The sequence below is a fragment of the Gobio gobio genome (assembly GCF_949357685.1).
Source record: "Gobio gobio genome assembly, chromosome: 7".
NCBI classification, from domain to species: domain Eukaryota; kingdom Metazoa; phylum Chordata; class Actinopteri; order Cypriniformes; family Gobionidae; genus Gobio; species Gobio gobio.
This window is the reverse complement of record NC_137103.1, coordinates 37,013,273-37,034,718: the sequence shown is the minus strand read 5'-3', so window position 1 is coordinate 37,034,718 and position 21,446 is coordinate 37,013,273. Positions and strand designations below refer to the sequence as shown.

Here is a 21,446-nt window from a genome sequence, read left to right as displayed (position 1 = left end):
TCACCGATACTGTCTGAATGGGACCAAATCCCTATTGCCATGTTCCATAATGAAAGCTTTTCATGAAGAGAGAACGCATTTAGAGACAACCAACTCCCTATAACGCCAATGTTTTTGTTTAGTTTTTTTTAATAAATGCTTAACAAAGACATATTGGTGTGGTGTTTGAGTGTCGCATACTTTTGTCCATACCATGGTCATACATACATAACATTGTATTCAACCTCAGAGAAAACAAGGAGTTTGCACTAGTTTATAGTTAACGCAACATGTTTTCCATGCCGCTAGATGGCGCACAATACCTTGCGGAGAGAAGGAAGGAGAGAAGAAGAGCCACCGACTTCCTGTGAGTGGCGGAAGTTTTCAATCGAGGAAAATAATCCTAATATTCATGTGCTCATTTTCTGTTCATCAACTGAGTTATCTTCATAAACGATGTTCTACAGCTTAAACTGACACCGGGACTTAAAAAGTGGGTGTAATATGAAACACTGAAACCAGATGAAGGTATAATAGGGCATTGTATTTAGCTACAGGCTAGTTAAGATCACTTTTAATGTGCATGTGTGTAAATTGTTGACTGTTTTAATGCACTGACAAATGTGAATAGTTACAATTTGCAGATTTTGGCTCAGGCTATCAGTTAAAGTCATCTAATGATACAATAATCTGATTCAGCTCTTCTTGGACTGGTTGCAGCGGTAGATTTAAATATATTCATTCGGTAGATGCTTTTATCTAGAACGACTTACAATTGAGGAAAACGATATACAAAGTAGTATATTAAGGTTCTTATCCTGTCCTGATTGTCCTTCTTCTTCTCCCTGCTGCTTTATCTGTGATCTCAAAGAGGCCTTGAAACGTCTGTTTGCAGAATGCCACATGAAAAAACCCGTAAGAGCCCTTTTTCTGTTTCCCGTAATGTTACGCTGGACCGGAGGAGAGCTCTGACTCTCTCTCCTGGGATCAAACGTGACAATTGTCAGGTATGTCCAGGAGGTAAACAACATTGAGGATTTCAGTGCTTTCACCTAAGCCCAACACGTTATTTTACAGTGTCCTTGTTACATGTGCTTATTGTAATAATAACAGTAAAGTATGTGTAATTACATGCAATTAACCCTAAACCTAATCCTAACCTTATAGTAAAGTGCATGCTGTTAATTAATATTACTCAGTACACAAATGTATAATTACACTACAACAAGAAAACCTTAAAATAAAGTTAATGTATGCAAAATTCTTAAATTATTATGAATCGATTAATCACGATTAATTTAATCCAAAAAAAAGTTAGCGTTTACATAATAATATATATATGTGTATACTGTGTATAAGTATTATATATATATTCATTTATATATATATACACATACATGCATGTATATATGTAAGAAAAATGTTATATTTATATATATTATATATACAGTGTATATACATGCAAATATTTCTTAAATGCATACATGTATGAGTATGTATTTATATATACATAAAAATGATACACACCGTACACATATATATTTTTTATAAAGGCTAACTATTATTTTGGATGTGATTTAATCACTAATAATCAATTTGACAGCACTAAAAATTATTTATATTCAATTTATTATTTTTATTTATTTTATTAATTATTCCTTTTTCTGAATCTTATTAATCTCTTCTTTATGAATTCTAGTCATCGATAGCTATGTATTCATTTAAATATCACTATTTGTTGTATTCCTTATGTTGCAGTATCATTCTTTTACATGTTATTCATTTATGTATTTTCTACTATATGCTCGTATATGTTTGATTATTTCCAAATGGTGTCTATTCTGCTGCTTCTCTTTTTCCTCTCATTCTGCAAATATCTTACTACCTTTGGGTTCTTCTTTCTTTATACTCTGATCTTCATATGTTAGATACAATACTTTGGATTTAATTATAAACAATTGCATAAGATGTCTTATTTTTGTTTAAACCTATTTGTTATTACAATTTTCATATTTATTTAATTCATTTGTTGACTTTATACTTTTTACCTAAAAATTTTGTTATTCCTTATTCAAATTGATCTCTGACATAATCATTGCTTGTCTACCCATCTCTCCATGTGTCTCAGGCTGAAAGCCCCCTTAAGATCCCCAGGAGAGCTGAGGATGAGTGTGTAGAGATGGAGCTGTTTAAAGATCGGAAAAAGAGCCCCTCTAAGGTGACTGAGATGGACCAGAAGCGATGCATGAAATGTGTCTGTGCATTTTTTAACAAAAGTTTTAGTTAAGAACATTTGCACCACTAAGACATTATGGACAGGTGTGGAGGAAATTCACCAATAAAATTAGTCAGGCCACTCTTACATGGTAAAAATTAAATAAAATGTATTTATCCAAAATCACGATCCAGGGTAGTTTCTCATACAACCAAAATCTGTCTGAGAGAGCTACAAAGTGAGCTTCAAGAAAAACAGAGTATTTATTCAGTAAATTCATACATATTAATTTATCATTGAACAAAGACTTTCAAAATTGATTGGATAAATAAATGAGCAGTTTATCATTAGGCCTCCTACTTCCTTTTATTATATAAGTACATTTTCCGGTTCATCGTCATCCCATAATATGCATGCCCACCTGGCATGTGTAAATATTTTAAATTGGAAACATCTTATCTGACTCCCTAAACTCTCCCTGGCCTAACTGACCTTGACAGTCCCAATTTGCTTCTCACAGCATTTGTAGATTAGCGTTGAAACACTGGAGAGATAGAGAAAAACAAAAAAGACAATATATTTGAGTCTTTCTCCAAATGTATGAAAGAGAGAGTGGCCCAATGTTCAGTAATAACATGAAAAGGGTAATATAAATATACAGTGGGGCAAATAGTTTTAAAGAATTTATTATTTATTAAATACTTTTTTTCCACCATAATTTGCAAATAAATTATTTAAAAATCAGACTGTGATTTTCTGGATTTTTTTTTCCTCATTCTGTCTCATAGTTGAAGTGTACCTATGATGTAAATTACAGGCCTCTCTCATCTTTTTAAGTGGGAGAACTTGCTCAATTGGTGGCTGACTAAATACTTTTTTGCCCCACTGTATATCAAAAAATATATGCAGGGGCAAAATATAGCCCTTACATGTATGGCATAACCTCTGTTGGGCAGCGACCTTCTTGAAACCTTTTGTTCGTCACCTTACATTCTTTAACAGTTGACACAGGTAGAAAATCTATTTTCAATACATGCAATGGTTACACACATATATCTATATGTCAAAAACAAATTACATTTTCTAATGATTAAAAAGTTATTAGCATAACTATATGTTTGCCAAGCACTGAATTCTTTTGGCAAATTAATATAGAATGTGTGTTTATCTGTTTTTAGATGCTTTCCTGATCCAGTAAACTACCTTTGTCAACTCGTGGACTTGATACCTGATATCTCCTAATGCTTTCGAATTTCTTATTGGCTTCTTATTTTCTTTTGTACTGTTAGATCCACTGGACACAGCTGGCCTCAAATGGTACACCCTCCCAGTCAGATCACAAATCACAAAAAAAACGCATTAAAGAACATCCAATATGGCAGGATATCCAAAGGTAACGTGCTTACCACATTAACCTTCAGATCCTGAAGGCGAAGCTCATTCTTCATCACTCACTGTAAACGTTTAGTTATATAGTATGTATGGTTTACATTGCATTTACATTGTTTACATTACATTACTTGCTTTCAATTGCATATGTGATATTTTGTGTGAAATCCAAAGACTCAGCATTTTATGTATTGTGACGACAATTCAATTTCAGATGTTTTAAACAGAATTTTTAATATTCTTGATTACCTAACACCTGTTTCCTGACAGAGGAAGTTATGCATTGAGCGCATTTTGCATACTTCAACATATTGCAATGTTTGGACTGGAGCCAGTTGTTTTTTTGGGTACAGTAAGACTGTACTACTAGAACTGAAGTGGTTTCTCTTATCTGGCATTAACAAATTCTTATGAAAACTTATCCTTAAAGGGGTGGTAAACCACGATTTCACTATTCTAACTTTAGCTAACGTGTAATGTTGCTGCTTTAGCATAAACAACATCTGCAAAGTTACAACGTTCAAAGTTTAAAGCAAAGGGACATATTTGCTTTTAAAGAAATCAGTTTCTAAGAACTACAGCAAACGGCCAGTAGGCGACTACACACATTCCTCCAGGGTTGGTGACATCAACAGGCTCAATATTTACATAAACCCCTCCTCCGAGAATATTAAATAAGGGGGGGTGAGGCCATTTTGTATCGCGACGCTGTTGTGGTATAAGTTAGTTAGGCTGGAGTGTTGTTGCCGCGATGCCGAGGAAACGCTGTTATTTCCATCCGGATTGCAGGTCTGGGGTACTTGCTCTGTTCAGCCTTCCTTGGGACGGGGGTGCGTTGCAGAGCGTTTAACATAAAACATGTTATATGCACGTGTGTTTGAGTCAGCGGGGAATCAGGCGCGCGCAGGGCTCCCTGCAGCACATCTAACAGAGGAAAACATCCACCGTCTTCGCGATTTCAATGCCAGATTTGCACAACATCAGCTGCGTGAAAAAAACACTGCCGGTGCGTGGATGCATGACGCGCGCGCTACACATTTCACGGAGGACAACACAAACTTCCACAAACTTCGCGAGTTCAATACAGGATATGCACAACGGCTTGTCCTGAAAGCTGGATTTACAAACAGAAGCTGTTCACGGGCCACAACCTGTAAGTCTGATTTATTTTTCATCGATGTGTTTTCCTGTAATAGGTTGTAGCAAGGAAGTAAACAGATGACAACGCTGTTCTGCAAACCAGTCTGTTAAATGCTCATTCATACTTAACGTTATCCGACGAACACCTATCGCTACAAACACTAACGTTAAAATCTCAACAGCGAACCCCAGCGAACCTTATGTATTGTTTATCTACAGGCATGCTAAACATGGTTCTGTGTGTGATTTGGCTAACTTACTAGTTAAAGCCAGTGCTTAGTGTTTGTTTTGGGTTAGTTCTTGCGACAGATATTTGGCTGTAATCATTCTAAAAATACAAAAGTTAAAGTGCCATTCAGTAGCGATCACTATAGATCCGCAGTCTTTACTCTTGAGGACTGAACAGGTTCTGCTTGATCATCTTCACTCAAATGTTCTGGGTCTGATTCGGGCTCAGATTGGTATGGTTTTATTGACGCCGTTGTTTCTAACACTGACCAAAGCACAGCCTCCGGTAAGGGGCGTGACATTTCCGACATATGTGCACTAGGCGTTTAGCGAATCACAACACACTGGGCCAGCTAACCAATCTGAGCCCATCGCGTATTTTTGAGGGACTGGCTTCATACAACCCGGAAAGCATCAGACCGTTTTACAAGGTGGGACAGAGCAGTGTAGAATAAAGGTCAAATATATGAAAAATAAGGCAATTTTTTTTTAAACGAAGCATGAACACATGTTACAGTGCACCCCACAAACACAGTCAAGCCTTCAAAAGAATGTGTTTTACCACCCCTTTAAAATATGCTTACTGTGGATAAAGTTGTGAAAAAAGATAAAGAATACTAAATTGCTGTTGATGTGTTGTTGAGCACATAATTGTTGGCCATTTTGATGCTTAGGTTCATTAAACCATCTGGGAAGGGAGAAAGGTAACACTTTATTTTACAGTTACGTTACATGTAGTAATAATAATAAACTTTATTTATATAGCATTTTTCAGGCATAAAATGCAGTTCAAAGTGCTTTTCATAAAAACCATGTTCAATAAAAACATGTACATCAAACATCAGAGATTAAAAAAGGTCAAATGCAACATACACGATAAAATACAAAACATATGATGAACCAACAATAATCATCCACAACATATCTGACAGGGAATGCTATGCACATAGAACACAATTTATTATAAGCACAGTTTAGAGTAACTAGTTAAATGCCAGGGTAAAAAAATTAATGTTTTTGGCTTTCTTTTAAAAATACTAAGTGTACTAGCTTCCCTAATATCTGATGGTAACGCGTGTTCTATAGTTTTGGCGCATGATTTGCAAAGGCCGCATCACTGATTTTTTTCGTCAACAACTAGGAACCTCTAATAGACTTGCACTAGATGATCTTAGGGTTCTTGATGGAATATAATTAACAAGAGACCTGACCATATAGTTAGGTCCTTGTCTGTTAACAGCTTTGTATGTGATGAGGACTTTAAAATCTATTCTAAATTGTATTGGAAGCCAGTGCAGTGCAGCTAATACTGGTGTTATATGTTATTTCGGTAACACTTTACAATAAGGTGGTATTAGTTAACATTAGTTAATGCATTAGTTAACATTAACTAACCATGAACAACACCTCTGTTCAGCATTAGTTAATCTTTGTTAACGTTAGTTAATATAAATCCAGCTGTTCATGGTTTGTTCATGTTAGTTCACAGTGCATTAACTAATTTTAACAAGATTTTAAAAATGCATTTGTAAATGTTGAAATTAACAAAGATAAATAAATGCTTAATAAGTGCAGTTCATTATTAGTTAATGTTAACTAATGCAGTTAACTAATGTTAACTAATGAACCTTATTGTAAAGTGTTGCCGTTATTTCTTTTTAGTTCTGATTAGTAACCGAGCTGCTGAACTTTGAATAAGCTGAAGTCTGTTTATTGATTTTTGTGGGAGACCAGTAAAAAGTGCATTACAATAGTCTAGTCTACTTGAGATAAGAGCATGGATTCGTTTTTCTGCGTCTTTCTGGTTTAAAAAGGTCTTATTTTAGATATATTTCTTAGATGAAAAAAAATTAAGAGTTATTATAGTAATAATTATAATAATAATTATTATAAATTATGCATATTACATGCAACTAACCCTAAACCACCAAACCCTAATCCTACCCTAACCTTATAGTAAGTACATGTAGTTACTTAATATTACTCAGTACTTAAATGTATAATTACATTGTAACAAAGACAGTTTAAATAAAGTGTAACCGGGAGAAATGTTAAAATATATTATATCAGACTCTTATTTCAAAAGAGCAGAGGGACATCCTGTTTTGCATGATATGGTGCACATCTACAGTTTTTTGCTTATCATTTGTGCACCATCTGTGCATGTTGGCCTGTCTCATTCCTTGTGCACACTGCTAATTCGTTAAAATGGCTAATGTACCATTAGTTAAAAAGATTAGTTAAAGTCAATAAACAGTTGTGCAGAATGTATGAAATGTGTTTAAACTGTCTGTCTAATAGTTAAGGAGCTAAAGTGTATTTATGCTGTATTTTAGTTGAGGCATATATAATGTTTTGTGATATTTATGTGTCAGTCAGTTGATATGTTTTATTGCTTTTTACTAATTATATGTGTGTGTGTGTGTGTGTGTGTGTGTGTGTGTGTGTGTGTTTGAGCAATACCAATTTGATTGTTGATTGTTCATTATTTATTTATTTCCTACAGGCGTCAGGTCAAGGTGGTCTTAGAAGATGTCCTTCAGACAGAGGCTGGACAGAGGCTAAAATGTCGTGGGCAGAGTTGCAAAAAGACAGACCAATCAGAGAGCAAAAGACAGAGTGATCACACTTCAACAGCCGTTCTTAAAGACAAGAGGAGATCAAGTCTAACAAAAAGAGGAGGAACAGACTCTACTGAATCCAGCGCCGCTTCACCATCCCATAATCAGACTAAGTCACCCACTGAAAATGAATCCTGTCCACACAAGGAAATCAAAAATCAGCAATCCAAACAACTGAACTCATCACTTGAACTACCGGAGTCATCTGAAGTATCAAGTAACTCTTCACCCAGAGAAAGTGATTCACCACAGGCTGTTTCAATTAGTGAACAGTTGCCTAAACAGACCAAACCATCTGCTTTTGAAGAGAATGAAGCATCACTTCTTGAAGGATCTCCACAGCATGAGGAAGTCCTGTCCTCTGGATTTGAAATTGTATGCAGTCCCTCGTCACCATTAACAACGCAGAGAGGAAGAGAGGAAAAACCAGGTGGCGAGGTAAGACCTGTACACCTTGGCAAAAGCAGTCGGAACACTTAATGTGCACTGCCATTCAAAAGTTTGGGGTCAGTCTTTTTTTTAAAGGAAGAAAGAAATGAATACTTTAAGCAAGGATGCAATAAATTGATGAAAAGTGACAGTAAAGACATTAATAATGTTACAAGAGATTTATATTTTAAGCTTTCTTTTCATCAAAGAATCCTGGAAAAAAATATTATTGTGGTTTGCATATAAATAATAAATTACATTTTTAAAATAAATGAATTGCATTATCCTATCTCATAATTAGTAATCATGAGATTAATTGCAATTATTAGGTTTAGCAAAGAAAATTATAAGAGACCCCATGGAACCTTCTGAAGTACATCTGTTTTAGAAACGTTACTATTTTATTGTAGTTCATCATTCTTAATTCCTTTGATTTTACAGAATTCACCCAATAAGAAAGAAATGAGAGAAACACAAGAGCCCCCAAAGGATTCTCCAGGAGATGAGGAAAATCACTTGCGGAAGAATGGAGAGGTGGCGCAGGAAGTGGAAGGGATGAGAGGAAGTGTGTTACGCCTCTCAGTCGGGGCCGACGGGCAAATCCCAGTCAAAAGATGTCGTATGGATAGCTTCTCAGGTGATCAGGCTCCTAACTCAGACCCCGCCTCTGGGAGTACAGAGGGGCAGAGCTTCATCATGGAATCCTCTAAACTCGACTCGTCTGAACCTAGTAAGTGATTAGTGCCTAATATTCAGATTAGTGCCCAATATGCAAATCATTTTCATTAACATGTAAGGGATAATCCACGGCTAGCTGTGCATTAAACAGTTTTATTGCATGACGTAGGGTGGTTGCCTTTGCAAAGTGTATTATATAATTTAATGCACAGCTAGCCGAGCTTAAAGCTTAAAACTTAAAGCTTTTGATGTTTGCAACGCAATATTTCTTTATTTTATTTATTATTTTCATCAGTTACGGCTTGCTAGATCTAGAATTCTGCCCGCTTTGAATCAGACACAGAAATAAAATAGTGATTACATTTATTTGAATGAATGAATTATAGCATTTGTTTGAATTAATTGTTGAGAGAGAGAGAGAGATTCGTACCTGTGTGCTTCTCTCTCCATAACAACGAAGCTGCGAGTTTAATTGCTATATTACCAAATAGCGATGTAACCCCCTCGTTGCTGAGAAATATAATGTAGTGATTCACTAGTGAATCAATTTTGTAACTAAAAGTCGCAGTGCAGCGTTGATAATGTTTCTGTGCTCCTGAATGTTTCTGTGTGCAAGTGACGTATGTGTGTGCATGCTTTGAAAACAGTGCTTTAATATAGAACGGTTATTAAATTGACTTGGAACTACCTGTGCATTAAACAATTCTGAGAGATTGCTGTCCCTCAATTTAATCCCAAAAAAGGTCATAAAGGCATCGTAAATATAATCAGTCGAGCAGTCTAATCCAACCCTTTAAACCCTCAACCCTCTAACCCTTTAAAGGGTTAGTTCACCCAAAAATTGAATTTCTGTCATTTATTACTCACCCTCATCTCGTTCCAAACACGCAAGACCTTTGTTCACCTTCGGAATACAAATGAAGATATTTTTGAGGAAATCTTTCTGACCCCACATAGACTGCAACATTATTACCAATTTCAAGGCCCAGAAAGATAGTAAAGACATCATTAAAATAGTCCATGTGTCTACAGTGGTTCAACCTTAAACGTTGTAAAGACAGTGCAGCGCTTCCAGGTTGTATGTCAGAACGCCGGCTCAGTATTGAGTAATGAGCCGGTGTTCTGACGTAGAACCCTTACATTATTAAATGCAGTCAGTGACCGAGTGCAAGCATATGTGTCTAACATAATTCTGTATTTTCAGCTTCAGAATCATGAATATTTTTATTCTGGTGTCACCATTGCCCTGTGCATTGGGGACTAGGACCAAGTTTAAGTCTATTCAAGTCCACCACCCCAAGAGCATACTTTTTTTTTTAAATTTTTTTTTATCAACAGCTAATTTTTTGTTAACTTTTTATCATATGTCTTAGAAGTAATAATAATGAAAGAAAAACCCTCTTCTTTATTTTGGCTTAAAATATTGCGATAGTTTCTTATCGTAAGTTCAGTATCGTGATTTGTATTGAATCGGGACATGAGTATCGTCAGACTCGCACCCCTAATAACAGTACATAGTAATAAGCAAGTTTTTAGCAACTGTTGTGGAACAAAGAAACTTTAATAATTATCATGGTGAAGCTGGAATTGAAAAACACAAGCAAAGTATCTTTTTAAAAGCTTTTATTCTTGCCAAGAAGGTCAATTTGGACATACATGTTGTCTGAAGTCAGGAAAGACAAAGTGGCAGCCTCACACTCGTTATTTTATACTCCCATTTCAGTTGGTGAAGACTTCTAATCAATAACACAAAAACACAATAACAAACTCCCTAGTTGGTGTTATCTGCAGGCAGCTGTCCCACCTCAAAGTTTCGAGAACTTGTTCAACGCTACAGACAACGAACACTCTAGTTCTTTTAAGAAAAGTATCAAAGGTTATCAAAAAAAATTGTTTTTCCTACAGAAAACTAGAATTCCTCTTATATTTAACATAAAACATCTGATATAAGTTTAATATAATTAAAAACATCTTTTATGGTTTGATATAGTTTGTTTTGTTCAAAATTTCCCTTGCACAACATATATGTTATAATAAAACATTTTAAAGCAAATAACTTGCCATGCGTCATGACTTTGCCATTCAAATGTTTATGCCAGTATGATTTTATTTTTTGATAAAATCATATCCAGTGAAGATTAAATAGATCAAAAGTGGCAGTAAAAGACTTTTCTATTCATCAAGAATCCTGAAAAAGAAATGATCACTGAAATATTAAGCAGAACAATTGTTTCCAACATTTATTATAATAAAAAGATGAGCACCAAAGCAGCATATTAGAAAGATCATATGAAAGATCATCTAAACACTGGCATAATGGCTGTCAAACATTCAGCTTTACCAATATAGATAACAGTTATTTTAAATTGTAATGGAATTTCACAATGTTACTGTTTTTACTGTGTTTTTGATCAATCAAATAAATGCAGCCTTGGTGAGCATAAGAGACTTTTTTTCAAAAATGTTTTAAGACATCTAACCCACGCCAAACCTTTGAACGGTAGTGGATATAATTGATAAATGACATTTCACTAAAATATCATAATAATTACACAGGTATAACAAAGCATTTTTTCTAACGTTGTCCGCCTCATGTTTTACTTCCAAACTTTGTATGTTTATTATTTAAAAATAATAATTCTATCATTACCTTGCTTAGTTGTTCTCTCCAGTGAAGAGGATGAGGAAAGAGAAGAGGAGGAAGCCTCTGCTCTAAACATCCAGCCACCGGAGTGTGCAAAAGTCATTGATACATCAGCAATGGTTTATGAGCAGGAAAACACACCTGAGTGTCACTCACACACCTCAGAGATGTATGCCCAGGTTTGTACTATAATCCGAATACTTGACTAAAAGAATGTAGTAAGTTGCTAAATATATAGCTTATCTATAAATGGCAAACATCTAGCTTAACATAAGGGGTCTGTTGCAACCGGGCACTGGCACTTATGCATGTTTGTATGTTTTCATTGTCAGAGTTCTGCTATGATGGAGCTACAGCTGTCTTCCCTTCACATGGGTGGAGTTAATGTCACATCCAGTGAGAGTATGAAGGTGAGAATGATATGTGATGGGTTGGAGTGATCGAATATGTCATATAGATATGGTTTACATAATATAACAGGAAGTGTATTAAGAATGTTTTTGAATCTTTTTCTTTCTTAGAGTGTCACTGATTTTTAATATACTATTTTTCAGATCACTATAGACAAGATCACCTTTTCGTTGAAAGGTAAACATGTTTTGAACAAAAACATTATTAGAAATATTCTAGTGAAGTGTAAATGACTTATTCTTAAGTATTTACTGTTTTTTTTTTGTAGATTTATATTATCTAAAGGGGTGGTAAACCACAATTTCACTATTCTAACTTTAGCTAGCGTGTAATGTTGCTGCTTGAGCATAAACAACATCTGCAAAGTTACAACGTTCAAAGTTAAAAGCAAAGGGACATATTTGCTTTTAAAGAAATCAGTTTCTAAGGACTACAGCAAACGGCCGCTAGGCGACTACACACATTCCTCCAGGGTTGGTGACATCACCAGCCTCAATATTTACATAAACCCCTCCTCCGAGAATATTAAATAAGGGGGGTTGAGGCCATTTTGTATCGCTGTTGTTGTGGTATAGTTAGGCTGGAGTGGTGTTGCTGCAATGCCGACGAAACGTTATTTTCATCCGGATTGCAGGTCTGGGGTACTTGCTTTCCTTCCTAGGGACAGGGGTGCGTTGCAGTGTGTTTAATATATAGCATGTTATATGCACATGTGTATGAGACAGGGGAACAGGTCGCAGATGCTGCCCATCATAAATCACGAGACAGACAGGGTCGGAGGAGAAGGCTGGAAAATGTGACATAATGGACAATATTCATCTGTATTTGCAATTCATGAGCCGTGGTTCATGCACGGCGGGCTCACGGCTCGTGGCTCCCGCTGCACATTTCACGGAGGAAAACTTCCACAATCATCGCGAGTTCAATGCAGGAATCACACAACGTCAACTGCGCGAGACAAACACTGCCAGTGTGTGGATGCACGACGCGCGCGCTGCACATTTCACGGAGGAATTAGCTTCCACAATCTTCGCGATTTCAATACAGGATTCGCACAACGGCTTGTCCTGAGAGCTGGATTTACAAACAGAAGCTGTTTACGGGCCACAACCTGTAAGTCTGATTTATTTTTCATCGATGTGTTTTCCTGTAATAGGTTAATTGTACGTTGTAGCAAGGAAGTAAACAGATGACAGCGCTGTTCTGCAAACCAGTCTGTTAAATGCTTATTCATACTTAACGTTATCCGACGAACACCTAACGTTACAAACACTAACGTTAAAATCTCAACAGCGAACTTGGCATTATTGTAAATGATTCTTTGATTAGAGCTTTTATGTATTGTTTATCTACAGGCATGCTAAACATGGTTCTGTGTGTGATTTGGCTACTAGCAAAGCCAATGTTTTGGGTTAATAGTTCTTGCGACAGATATTTGGCTATAATCGTTCTAAAAATACAAAAGTAACAGTGCCATTCAGTAGCGATCATTATAGATCCGCAGTCTTTACTCTTGAGGACTGAACAGGTTCTGCTCGATCATCTTCACTAAAATGTTCTGGGTCTGATTCGGGCTCAGATTGGTATGGTTTTATTGACGTCATTGTTTCTAATACTACCCAAAGCACAGTCTACCGGGAAAGGTAAGGGGCGTGACGTTTCCGACAAACGTGCACTAGGCGGTTAGCGAATCACAACACACTGGGCCAGCTAACCAATCTGAGCCCATTGCGTATTTTTGAGGGACTGGCTTCATACAACCCGGAAAGCATCAGACCGTTTTACAAGGAGGGACAGAGCAGTGTAGAATAAAGGTCAAATATATGAAAAATAATGCAATTTTTTTTTTTTAAACGAAGCATGAACACATGTTACAGTGCACCCCACAAACACAATCAAGCCTTCAAAAGAATGTTTTTACCACCCCTTTAACAGTAAAATAACCTTTATTATTTAATATGTTTTAATATAGATCAAGATAAGGTATATGTAAGATATACCTTATAGATTTTTGTAATTTAAATTTGTAAATTTTGTAATCATGTGTCTAATTTTTATCTCTCTCGTTTACTCAGATTCTTCAGTGAAAATTTCTGTATCGACCGCTAGTGTGCGCAATTACAGTGTGTGGGAGGAGCCTATGTTGGAGGGGTGTGGCCTAGATAAGGACAATGAGGTCCCGCCCCCTTCTCTGCTCTTCCTTTGGCTGTCTGATGCTCAGGCACACCAACTACACAATGACCTGTCTGTCATCGAGCCAGGCACACGTCCAGGTCAGATTACTGATTTGTTTATAGACGACTGTATTATTATTTTTGAATGTAATGACAGTACTATCTTTTATTCTCTCTCCTTTTACATATGTTTTCATGTGTGTACAGCTGAAGACAGTGCATGCGTGTTGCTGTGTTTGGCTGAACCTGTTTCTGGTGTTGTGAGTGCGGTCTTGGCCTCTTTAATGGACTTAGTGGGTTTGAATCAGGGCAGCTCCAACCTCTTGTCCCCCCTCACACAACCGGAAAGCCTGACATTGCTGCAAAGCTCCCAGGAAACACACCTGCTCCAGCTGCTGATGCCCAAAATTGATGCGCAAGCCAGCACTGCTGCACACGCAGCTGTATCTGCTGTGAAGGTTCATACAAAATATTGTACCTATGTATCTTGCATGTATGCTTTTTTCTTCTTTGAAGTTCGTTAGTTATTTTGTTACCATGGTGGTTTTTGAATGATCTGTTTTCCAGCTTTGATTGATGTGGGTAGTTTAGAGAGAATTATTGATTATAGGAGGCTATATAAAATGTTTTAAATAGCCATTTTATGGATTGAATGTGTGTCTCCAGTCACAGGATTCGGATGTTCAGTTGGAGCCAGTCTATACGTTGTGCCACAGAAAAGCTCAGGGTTCATATAGTGTTTCCTTGGCACCTACACTCGGGGCAGAATGGACACCGTACCGACACTGTGTTCCAGCACGCAGGTAAAAACTTGTGATTTTAGTCTGTAATATTTTTTTGTTTTGTTCTCAAATGCTCACCAAGGCTGCGTTTATTTGATCAAAAATACAGTTAAAAGAATAAAATATTACAATTTAAAATAACTGATTTCTATTTTAATATATTTTAAAGTGTAATTTATTCCTTTAATGGCAAAGCTGAATTTTCAGCAGCCATTACTCCAGTCTTCAGTGTCACATGATCCTTCAGAAATCATTCTAATATGCTGATTTAGTGTTCAAGAATATTCTCTCCACACTTTCTGTAACTCAGTCATAATTTACCACTATTCCTCTCTGTTTAGATTGATTCTTTTCCCTCCTCCGCCCTCGAAAAGAGCCATCACCGTGACGACAGAGGACCTGCAATGTTTAGACAGCGGCGAGTTCCTCAATGACGTAATCATCGACTTCTACCTCAAGTAAGACTAATGCTGCTTTCCAGACAGCTCGAAATTCAGATTTTTCGCACCTCGTTCTTGGAAATAACGTCTAGAATGCCACTCAAGGTCGGACATTCGACCTGTGAACTCTGGGTACATTGATCAACCCCAACCTCAGCGAGACGCATCATTTGACTTCACGTCCCATTAGCATGAACGTAAAAACAAACTTTGACATTAGACATGTAATAGTCATGTAATACGTTTATGTAATAGCACCTTCGTTTTTGCTTTTTGTCAGTTTGTTTTTATTCTGTTTTTGCCATAATTGACACAAAAACATGATATGCTCTCGTGTCGGGGTGACATCATGTGGTCAAGGTGTCTGATTGCCTGAAACTCACTAAGGTCTGAAGGAGGCATTAAATTAGATCCACTCCTTTATTTGGGGAGGAAAGGGGTTAAGAACTGGGAGTTTTGACTATAAGCATAAAATGTGGTCCAATTTGCTTCTGGTTCTGCTCAAACCCTGCACATAGAAGGTGGTCTGAGTGATGTGTAAAACAAACAACCATTTGCTTTTTTTTAACATGACATAAATGACTTAAATCTGAAATCAATATAACCCTTGATACTTGCTACCAAGAGTATAAACCAGTATTTTTTTGAATATCGTCCACAAACTTGCAAACTGATATATTATTTTATGTGTGTGTGTTTCAGGTACCTTATGGTGGAAAAGGCCCCGCAGGAATCTGTACGCAGATCTCATGTTTTCAGCAGTTTTTTCTACAAGCAGCTCACACGCAGAGACAATGCTAATGAGGACAGTACAAGCACACCGTGAGTATTTTTTAAGCAGCACACGCAGAGTTCATATACAGCTCTCTTGCTTGTTGTTACAAAAAGTTTGTTACAACATTATAATTTTTATGATGTATTTGTGCCATCAGAGCTCAGGTCAGAAGGCATCAGCGTGTGAGGACATGGACCCGTCATGTAGACATCTTTGAGAAAGACTTCCTGTTTGTGCCTGTAAATCAAGAGTGAGTAATGGCTATATAAATACGATGTTTGGATACTCAAGTTGTATTTACTTTTGTGGGCCCATATTTTTATTTTTATTAATAAAAACACTAGTTTCTATTAGTTTGTGTTCCTATGGACATATATTATGGACCTTTTTCCACTCATTGTGCATATGATGCAGCTTGTGTTATGTAATTGTGCCTTGAATGTAAATCATATGGTTTTTATTAGTATTTTATATGAAGTCTGGTGTTTGTTCTAGAGCTCACTGGTACCTCGTGGTGATCTGTTTCCCCGGGTTAGAAGAGCCGCAGTATGTGAAGAGGGATGGCTCGGTGCACAGCGATGGAGGTGAAGGTTTGGGTGAGTCTGAGAATGGAGAGATTAGATCCAACAGTGATGAGGACAAAAATACAGGTAAAAATGTAATTCTAATGCCAATTTACTTATGCTTACTACTTTAAGAGTTATTTCATGATTCTAGACAAACTTCTGTTCCTAATTTAGATGAGAGTCGTATAAAGTCAAGCATGTCTCATCCTCTCGTAAGTCAAGTCACGTTTGATTCGAAATAATGGAATACGGATAGATAATGTGCACATGAATAGCAACAGCAGAACCTTGTGCTTTTCTTTCTGTAGGACTGTACGGAAAATACCTGCAAGAGAGACATTGTGTGTAAAAGGTATGCATGTTTTTAAAGGGGTCAGTTGTTTATTGTTTTATGTTTCCCGGGGTGCACTTATAATTTTAGTGATTTTTACATAAAAAATTGTCATAATTTAGAAATAAAAGGCCATTTTTTACCCTGATTTAAACGCTGTGTTGGAAGGGGCATGTCTGCTGTGAGACTTTAGTGTAAACGCCCACTGCTATGTATTAGAACTTTTTTTCTTTTGAGTTCACGAAAATGACTTATTTGAAGTAATCTGAATTGTTTTATTGTTTTGAGTTCTATGAACTTGTTTCTTTTCATTTAGACAAATTTAAATTTACCTGAAACCGGGCTATTTCCCAGCATGCTTTACCATGGCACTTGAAAGGGAGGATAAATGCTAAAACTAAATTTGAAATAATGTTTAGTGGGAGATTTAATAGTGTTTAATACTTTGCTATGCTAAATCAGAAGAGTTTTGGTATATGTTAAATATTCTATATTGCCGTACTTATTCAGCATTTGCTATGCTATGCTAATGTTATCGAAGCATTGTGTTACCAATTAGCATTTGCTGAATTGGCTAGCTACATTTCTACTACTAAAATTATTTAAATTGAGATTACATGAAAATTGTAAATTACATTAACTTACTCAAAAAATATAAGTTAAGAGCAATCAAAATGTATGAATACAAATCTGACAGGTCTGCTTGCTTATACTTTGAATTCTTAACGATTGCAAATTGTTTTGGAGCTTTTTTATCTTTTGTATTATTCAACAAAGACAAACAATAAATCATTGTTTGGTAGGGTTGGGAATCTTTAGGCACCTCGAGATCCAAATTCGATTCCTATTCTGGGAGTCCAATCCGATTCCAAAACTATTCTTGTAGTTAGTATTTTATTTTTTATTTATTTTATTAATAAAACTTAAAGGATTAGTTCACTTTTAAATAAACTTTTGCTGATAATTTACTCACCCCCATGTCATCCAAGATGTCCATGTCTTTTTTTCTGCAGTCGAAAAGATATTAAGGTTTTGGATGAAAACAGTCCAGGGATTTTCTCCATATAATGGACTTCAGTGGGCTCCAAACGGTTCAAGGTCCAAATGACAGTTTCAAATGACGATACCAGACGATGAATAAGGGTCTTATCTAGCAAAACGATCAGTTTCTGCGAGAAACCGAGCAGTATTTATGCTATTATTTTACCTCTTAACAGACGAACGCGATCGTCTCTGAGCTCCGCCATAATTTCCGGCAAGTAAGGTCAAATTAGATCATGGTCATAGATATATTGATAGTAGATGCCTCATTCTACTGATCCCTGCAGTCGCTAATGACGCCTCTACGTATACATCTATGACCACGATCTAATTTGACCTAATCAAATAATAAAATAAAATAAATAGCATAAATAATAGCATAAATACTGCTCGGTTTCTCGCAGAAACTGATCGTTTCGCTAGATAAGACCCTTATTCATCGTTTGGTATAGTTTAAAGCCCTTTGAAGCTGCACTGAAACTGTCATTTGGACCTTGAACCGTTTGGAGCCCACTGAAATCCATTATATGGAGAAAAACCCTGGACTGTTTTCATCAAAAACCTTAATTTCTTTTCGACTGCAGAAAGAAAGACATGGACATCTTGGATGACATGGGGGTGAGTAAATTATCAGCAAAAGTTTATTTAAAAGTGAACTAATCCTTTAAAACTTGTTTTATTTAATTATGTAATTATAAGTACTTTTTAAAAATAATTACACATTTAAAAAAATAATTAAAACAATTGCATGGTAAGAATTTTAAATATATAAACTAATATAGCTTCAAAACATGAAAGCTAGGAAATAATATAGAGGAACAAAAAAAACATATTAGAGTGCTTTCAGTATTTTAGAGTAGCCTGGCTATCTTCACAAAGCACACATCAGTATTTGAAATTGAAAGCAGCCTTCTGTCAGTGAGTTTAATATTTTTAATATTTAAGTCCACTGCATTCCAAATGATATGAACGATGCCTTCATAGAGCATTTGTAAGGAAAATACCGGCGAGCGAGCCCGCGCACTGCAAGAGTAACATAAGCAAAGTGCGCGTTTCTCACACTCACGCCGCATATCCTGTGCAATGAAGCCCGCTGATGTCCTTGTAATTTGCTTCAACCTTTCCGATATTTATGAAAGACTGTCTTACGTAAGGTTCGAGTGGTGTGAGGAATCGGAAGCCATCAGAAGGGTTTGCGGTTAAAAACTGAGCTCAGAATCGTTAGAGAGAGAATCTTTTCTCCCACCCCGGCTATTGTATAGTTTGAAAATACAAATACAAAATATTCGATAGATTAAACATAATCTGTTCTGTTGCGTAGTGTGAAATTTTAATTCAACAAATTAATTTAACATTTAAATGTAAAGGCTTTTGCCATTTAATGTGCAGAACAGTGACAGAACTAACATTTTTAATGTTGAGAATTATTGTGAATGATTTTACTCTTTATTTTTTCAGACCATGTATTCTCATAATGGATTCCCTGAAGTTGTCGGTTCATGAACGTATCTTCAAACTCTTGCGCGAGTGAGTTTTTGCTCTCTGATAGCAGTCCATCTCACATTTATGTTAATTGTAATGGCTATCCATACACACACAATGTATATTTTACATGACATGAGTGTTTTTTTTGTTTTTTTTTAAGATACCTTCAGTTGGAGTGGGCAGCAAAGAGAGGTGCTTATCGTGACTTTAGTGCTGACCACATGATAGGTTCCCACTGTAAGGTCCCCCTACAGGACAACAGCAGTGATTGTGGCCTTTACCTGCTACAATATGCTGAAAGTTTTTTACAGGTAGACCTACACTCGTTCTTTATTCCAGATTTTCAAATACAAAAATGTGTGTAAGAGTCTGTTTTGACCTCACAAGGCAACCGCAATGCTGTTTGTGTATCTTTCAGGACCCGGTGTTACACTTTGACTTTCCTTTGAGATTGGAGCGCTGGTTTCCACGGCAACAGGTGCGAGGCAAACGGGAGGAGATTCGAGACCTCATCCTACACCTGTACAGATTTCAGAAAGGCTCTTTGGGAAATGAAGCTCTAGAAGATGGAACAGATTATGGAAATGTCATTCAGTGATGTAAAGCTTTTAGGATCACATGATTATTTTACCCTAGATGTATTTATATTTTAGCTGATTTTTAACCTTTTCTATGATTTTATGCTTTTGTATACATTGTTGGATATTTTTTAGAAAGAAATAAATGTTGATGAAATGAAATAGCTTTGCTGTTTTTAATCTCACATTTTCTGTATGCATATGTCTTTGAGGTAAGTAGCACAAAGTAGGTAGCACTTTCTTTAAAGCGGTTTTACAGCAAAATCAATTCTTCTTGCTCTTTTACACTACAAATAAGACCCTTTTAAACAGATATTTGTACTGTACATGTGATTGTGCTCTCTCTCTCTCAAAAGTGGCTTTGGTTGTGATGAATGAATGTAGGCGCAGCCAGCCTTTAGCACATGATTGGTTAAGCAGTCGGTGTGGCTTGAGTCGTTTTTCTGATTGGCCAACTCATTAGTAGTGGTCAAGTGGAGCATCAAAAGGCCATGTGCGTGCAGGGTTGTATGGTTTAATGCTAATCAGACAGAGATTAGACAGATTTACAGACCACCCACCATCTTCCAGTAATCCCAGCATTGCAGTCTGTGTACAATGTTTGTCTACTTAAATAAAAGACAAACAATCCATTATAAAGTCAGTAAACGTAGTGATTTTTAATCATTCTCTGTGTGTAGCAAGGAGGTCTATAATACCGTTAGCATTCCTAAAAAAAGGGACCTCTTTGAGTCACAAGAAGGCTATTTTTGGGATCTGCATACTACCATACTATTACTATTTCTGCTATATTTGCTTTAGACACACGGGGCCTTTTCAGTGGGTCGACTGATTTGGAATATATCAAGTAAAGAACAAATGTTGTCAACACAATCTGGCACAATGCAACTATTTGTTCAAACTACCAGAGGGAAAGGTTTTTTTTTTTACGCAACATTTGAAAATGTACAGTATATAGAAAAGCATTACTACAATAGAGTCGTATGCTAGTATGTTATATGTGGTGGTTAATTTCCAAGGACACAGACACTAAACCACCTGGACAGTAATTGTATTGTAGCTGATAAATTAGTGTGAGAGCACAGGGGGGTTTTTAAAACTACAAAATCCTATCTTAGCCTTAGCCATGCAAGACACGCACGGCCACATCTCCTCAAAACACCCACATCTAAAACAAAAACTTTTTTAGAATGAATTATTTCACAATATATCTGAGAAATAACACCGCTCTCTATCACAGCCTTGCCAGTCTAGTCTTTTGGTGAGAGGGTGTGTGGTGGCAGGTCTAATTCCATGCCCTTGTTCTCTATGCCATGAATCCGTTTCGTAAATACAAATTTGGATACTAGCAAGGTCCTTGAACTGCTAAACACTAGGACAGTATTACAAGGTTGCACATTCAAATGTAGCAGATATTTTTCACTAACATAGTTGTATAACATTCTCATTATGCTTTTGGTTTTGTCTAGTGAAGGTCTCTGAGACCTGTATACTGGAAATACAATGGTAAAGCCATGGAAATGTCTAACTAGGGAGCAGC

The 21,446-nt window shown here is 36.4% G+C and overlaps 1 protein-coding gene across 6 annotated transcripts; it reads left to right on the top strand.

Annotated features, from left to right (window-relative positions):
- The first annotated feature begins 312 nt into the window (after positions 1-312).
- On the top strand, positions 313-20,062 carry LOC307129326 (sentrin-specific protease 7). 6 transcript variants are annotated; one of them, XM_079821646.1, is made up of 21 exons: positions 313-472; positions 851-986; positions 2,108-2,197; positions 3,484-3,587; positions 7,458-8,010; positions 8,443-8,731; positions 11,339-11,502; positions 11,656-11,733; positions 11,878-11,911; positions 13,810-14,007; positions 14,116-14,366; positions 14,575-14,711; positions 15,032-15,148; positions 15,833-15,952; positions 16,063-16,155; positions 16,401-16,555; positions 16,646-16,683; positions 16,780-16,823; positions 19,302-19,370; positions 19,489-19,639; positions 19,747-20,062. In XM_079821646.1, the coding sequence occupies exons 2-21, from the start codon at positions 876-878 to the stop codon at positions 19,924-19,926; spliced, it is 2,976 nt and encodes a 991-aa protein (XP_079677772.1). In that variant the 5' UTR covers positions 313-472; positions 851-875; the 3' UTR covers positions 19,927-20,062. The 6 variants fall into 6 exon arrangements, with proteins under 6 accessions (XP_079677772.1, XP_079677777.1, XP_079677775.1 ...); XM_079821651.1 differs by having other exon boundaries at positions 325-472; positions 851-999; XM_079821649.1 differs by having other exon boundaries at positions 349-507; positions 875-986.
- The last annotated feature ends 1,384 nt before the right edge of the window (positions 20,063-21,446 follow it).

What these genes read in the sequence shown, in the direction of transcription:
- LOC307129326 (XM_079821646.1), top strand. Translation starts at nt 876, where the DNA reads ATGCCACATGAAAAAACCCGTAAGAGCCCTTTTTCTGTTTCCCGTAAT. An exon ending in ATATGGCAGGATATCCAAAG is followed by an intron (nt 3,588 to 7,457) that starts GTAACGTGCTTA and finishes TATTTCCTACAG; the next exon opens with GCGTCAGGTCAAGGTGGTCT. An exon ending in ATCATCGACTTCTACCTCAA is followed by an intron (nt 15,149 to 15,832) that starts GTAAGACTAATG and finishes TGTGTGTTTCAG; the next exon opens with GTACCTTATGGTGGAAAAGG.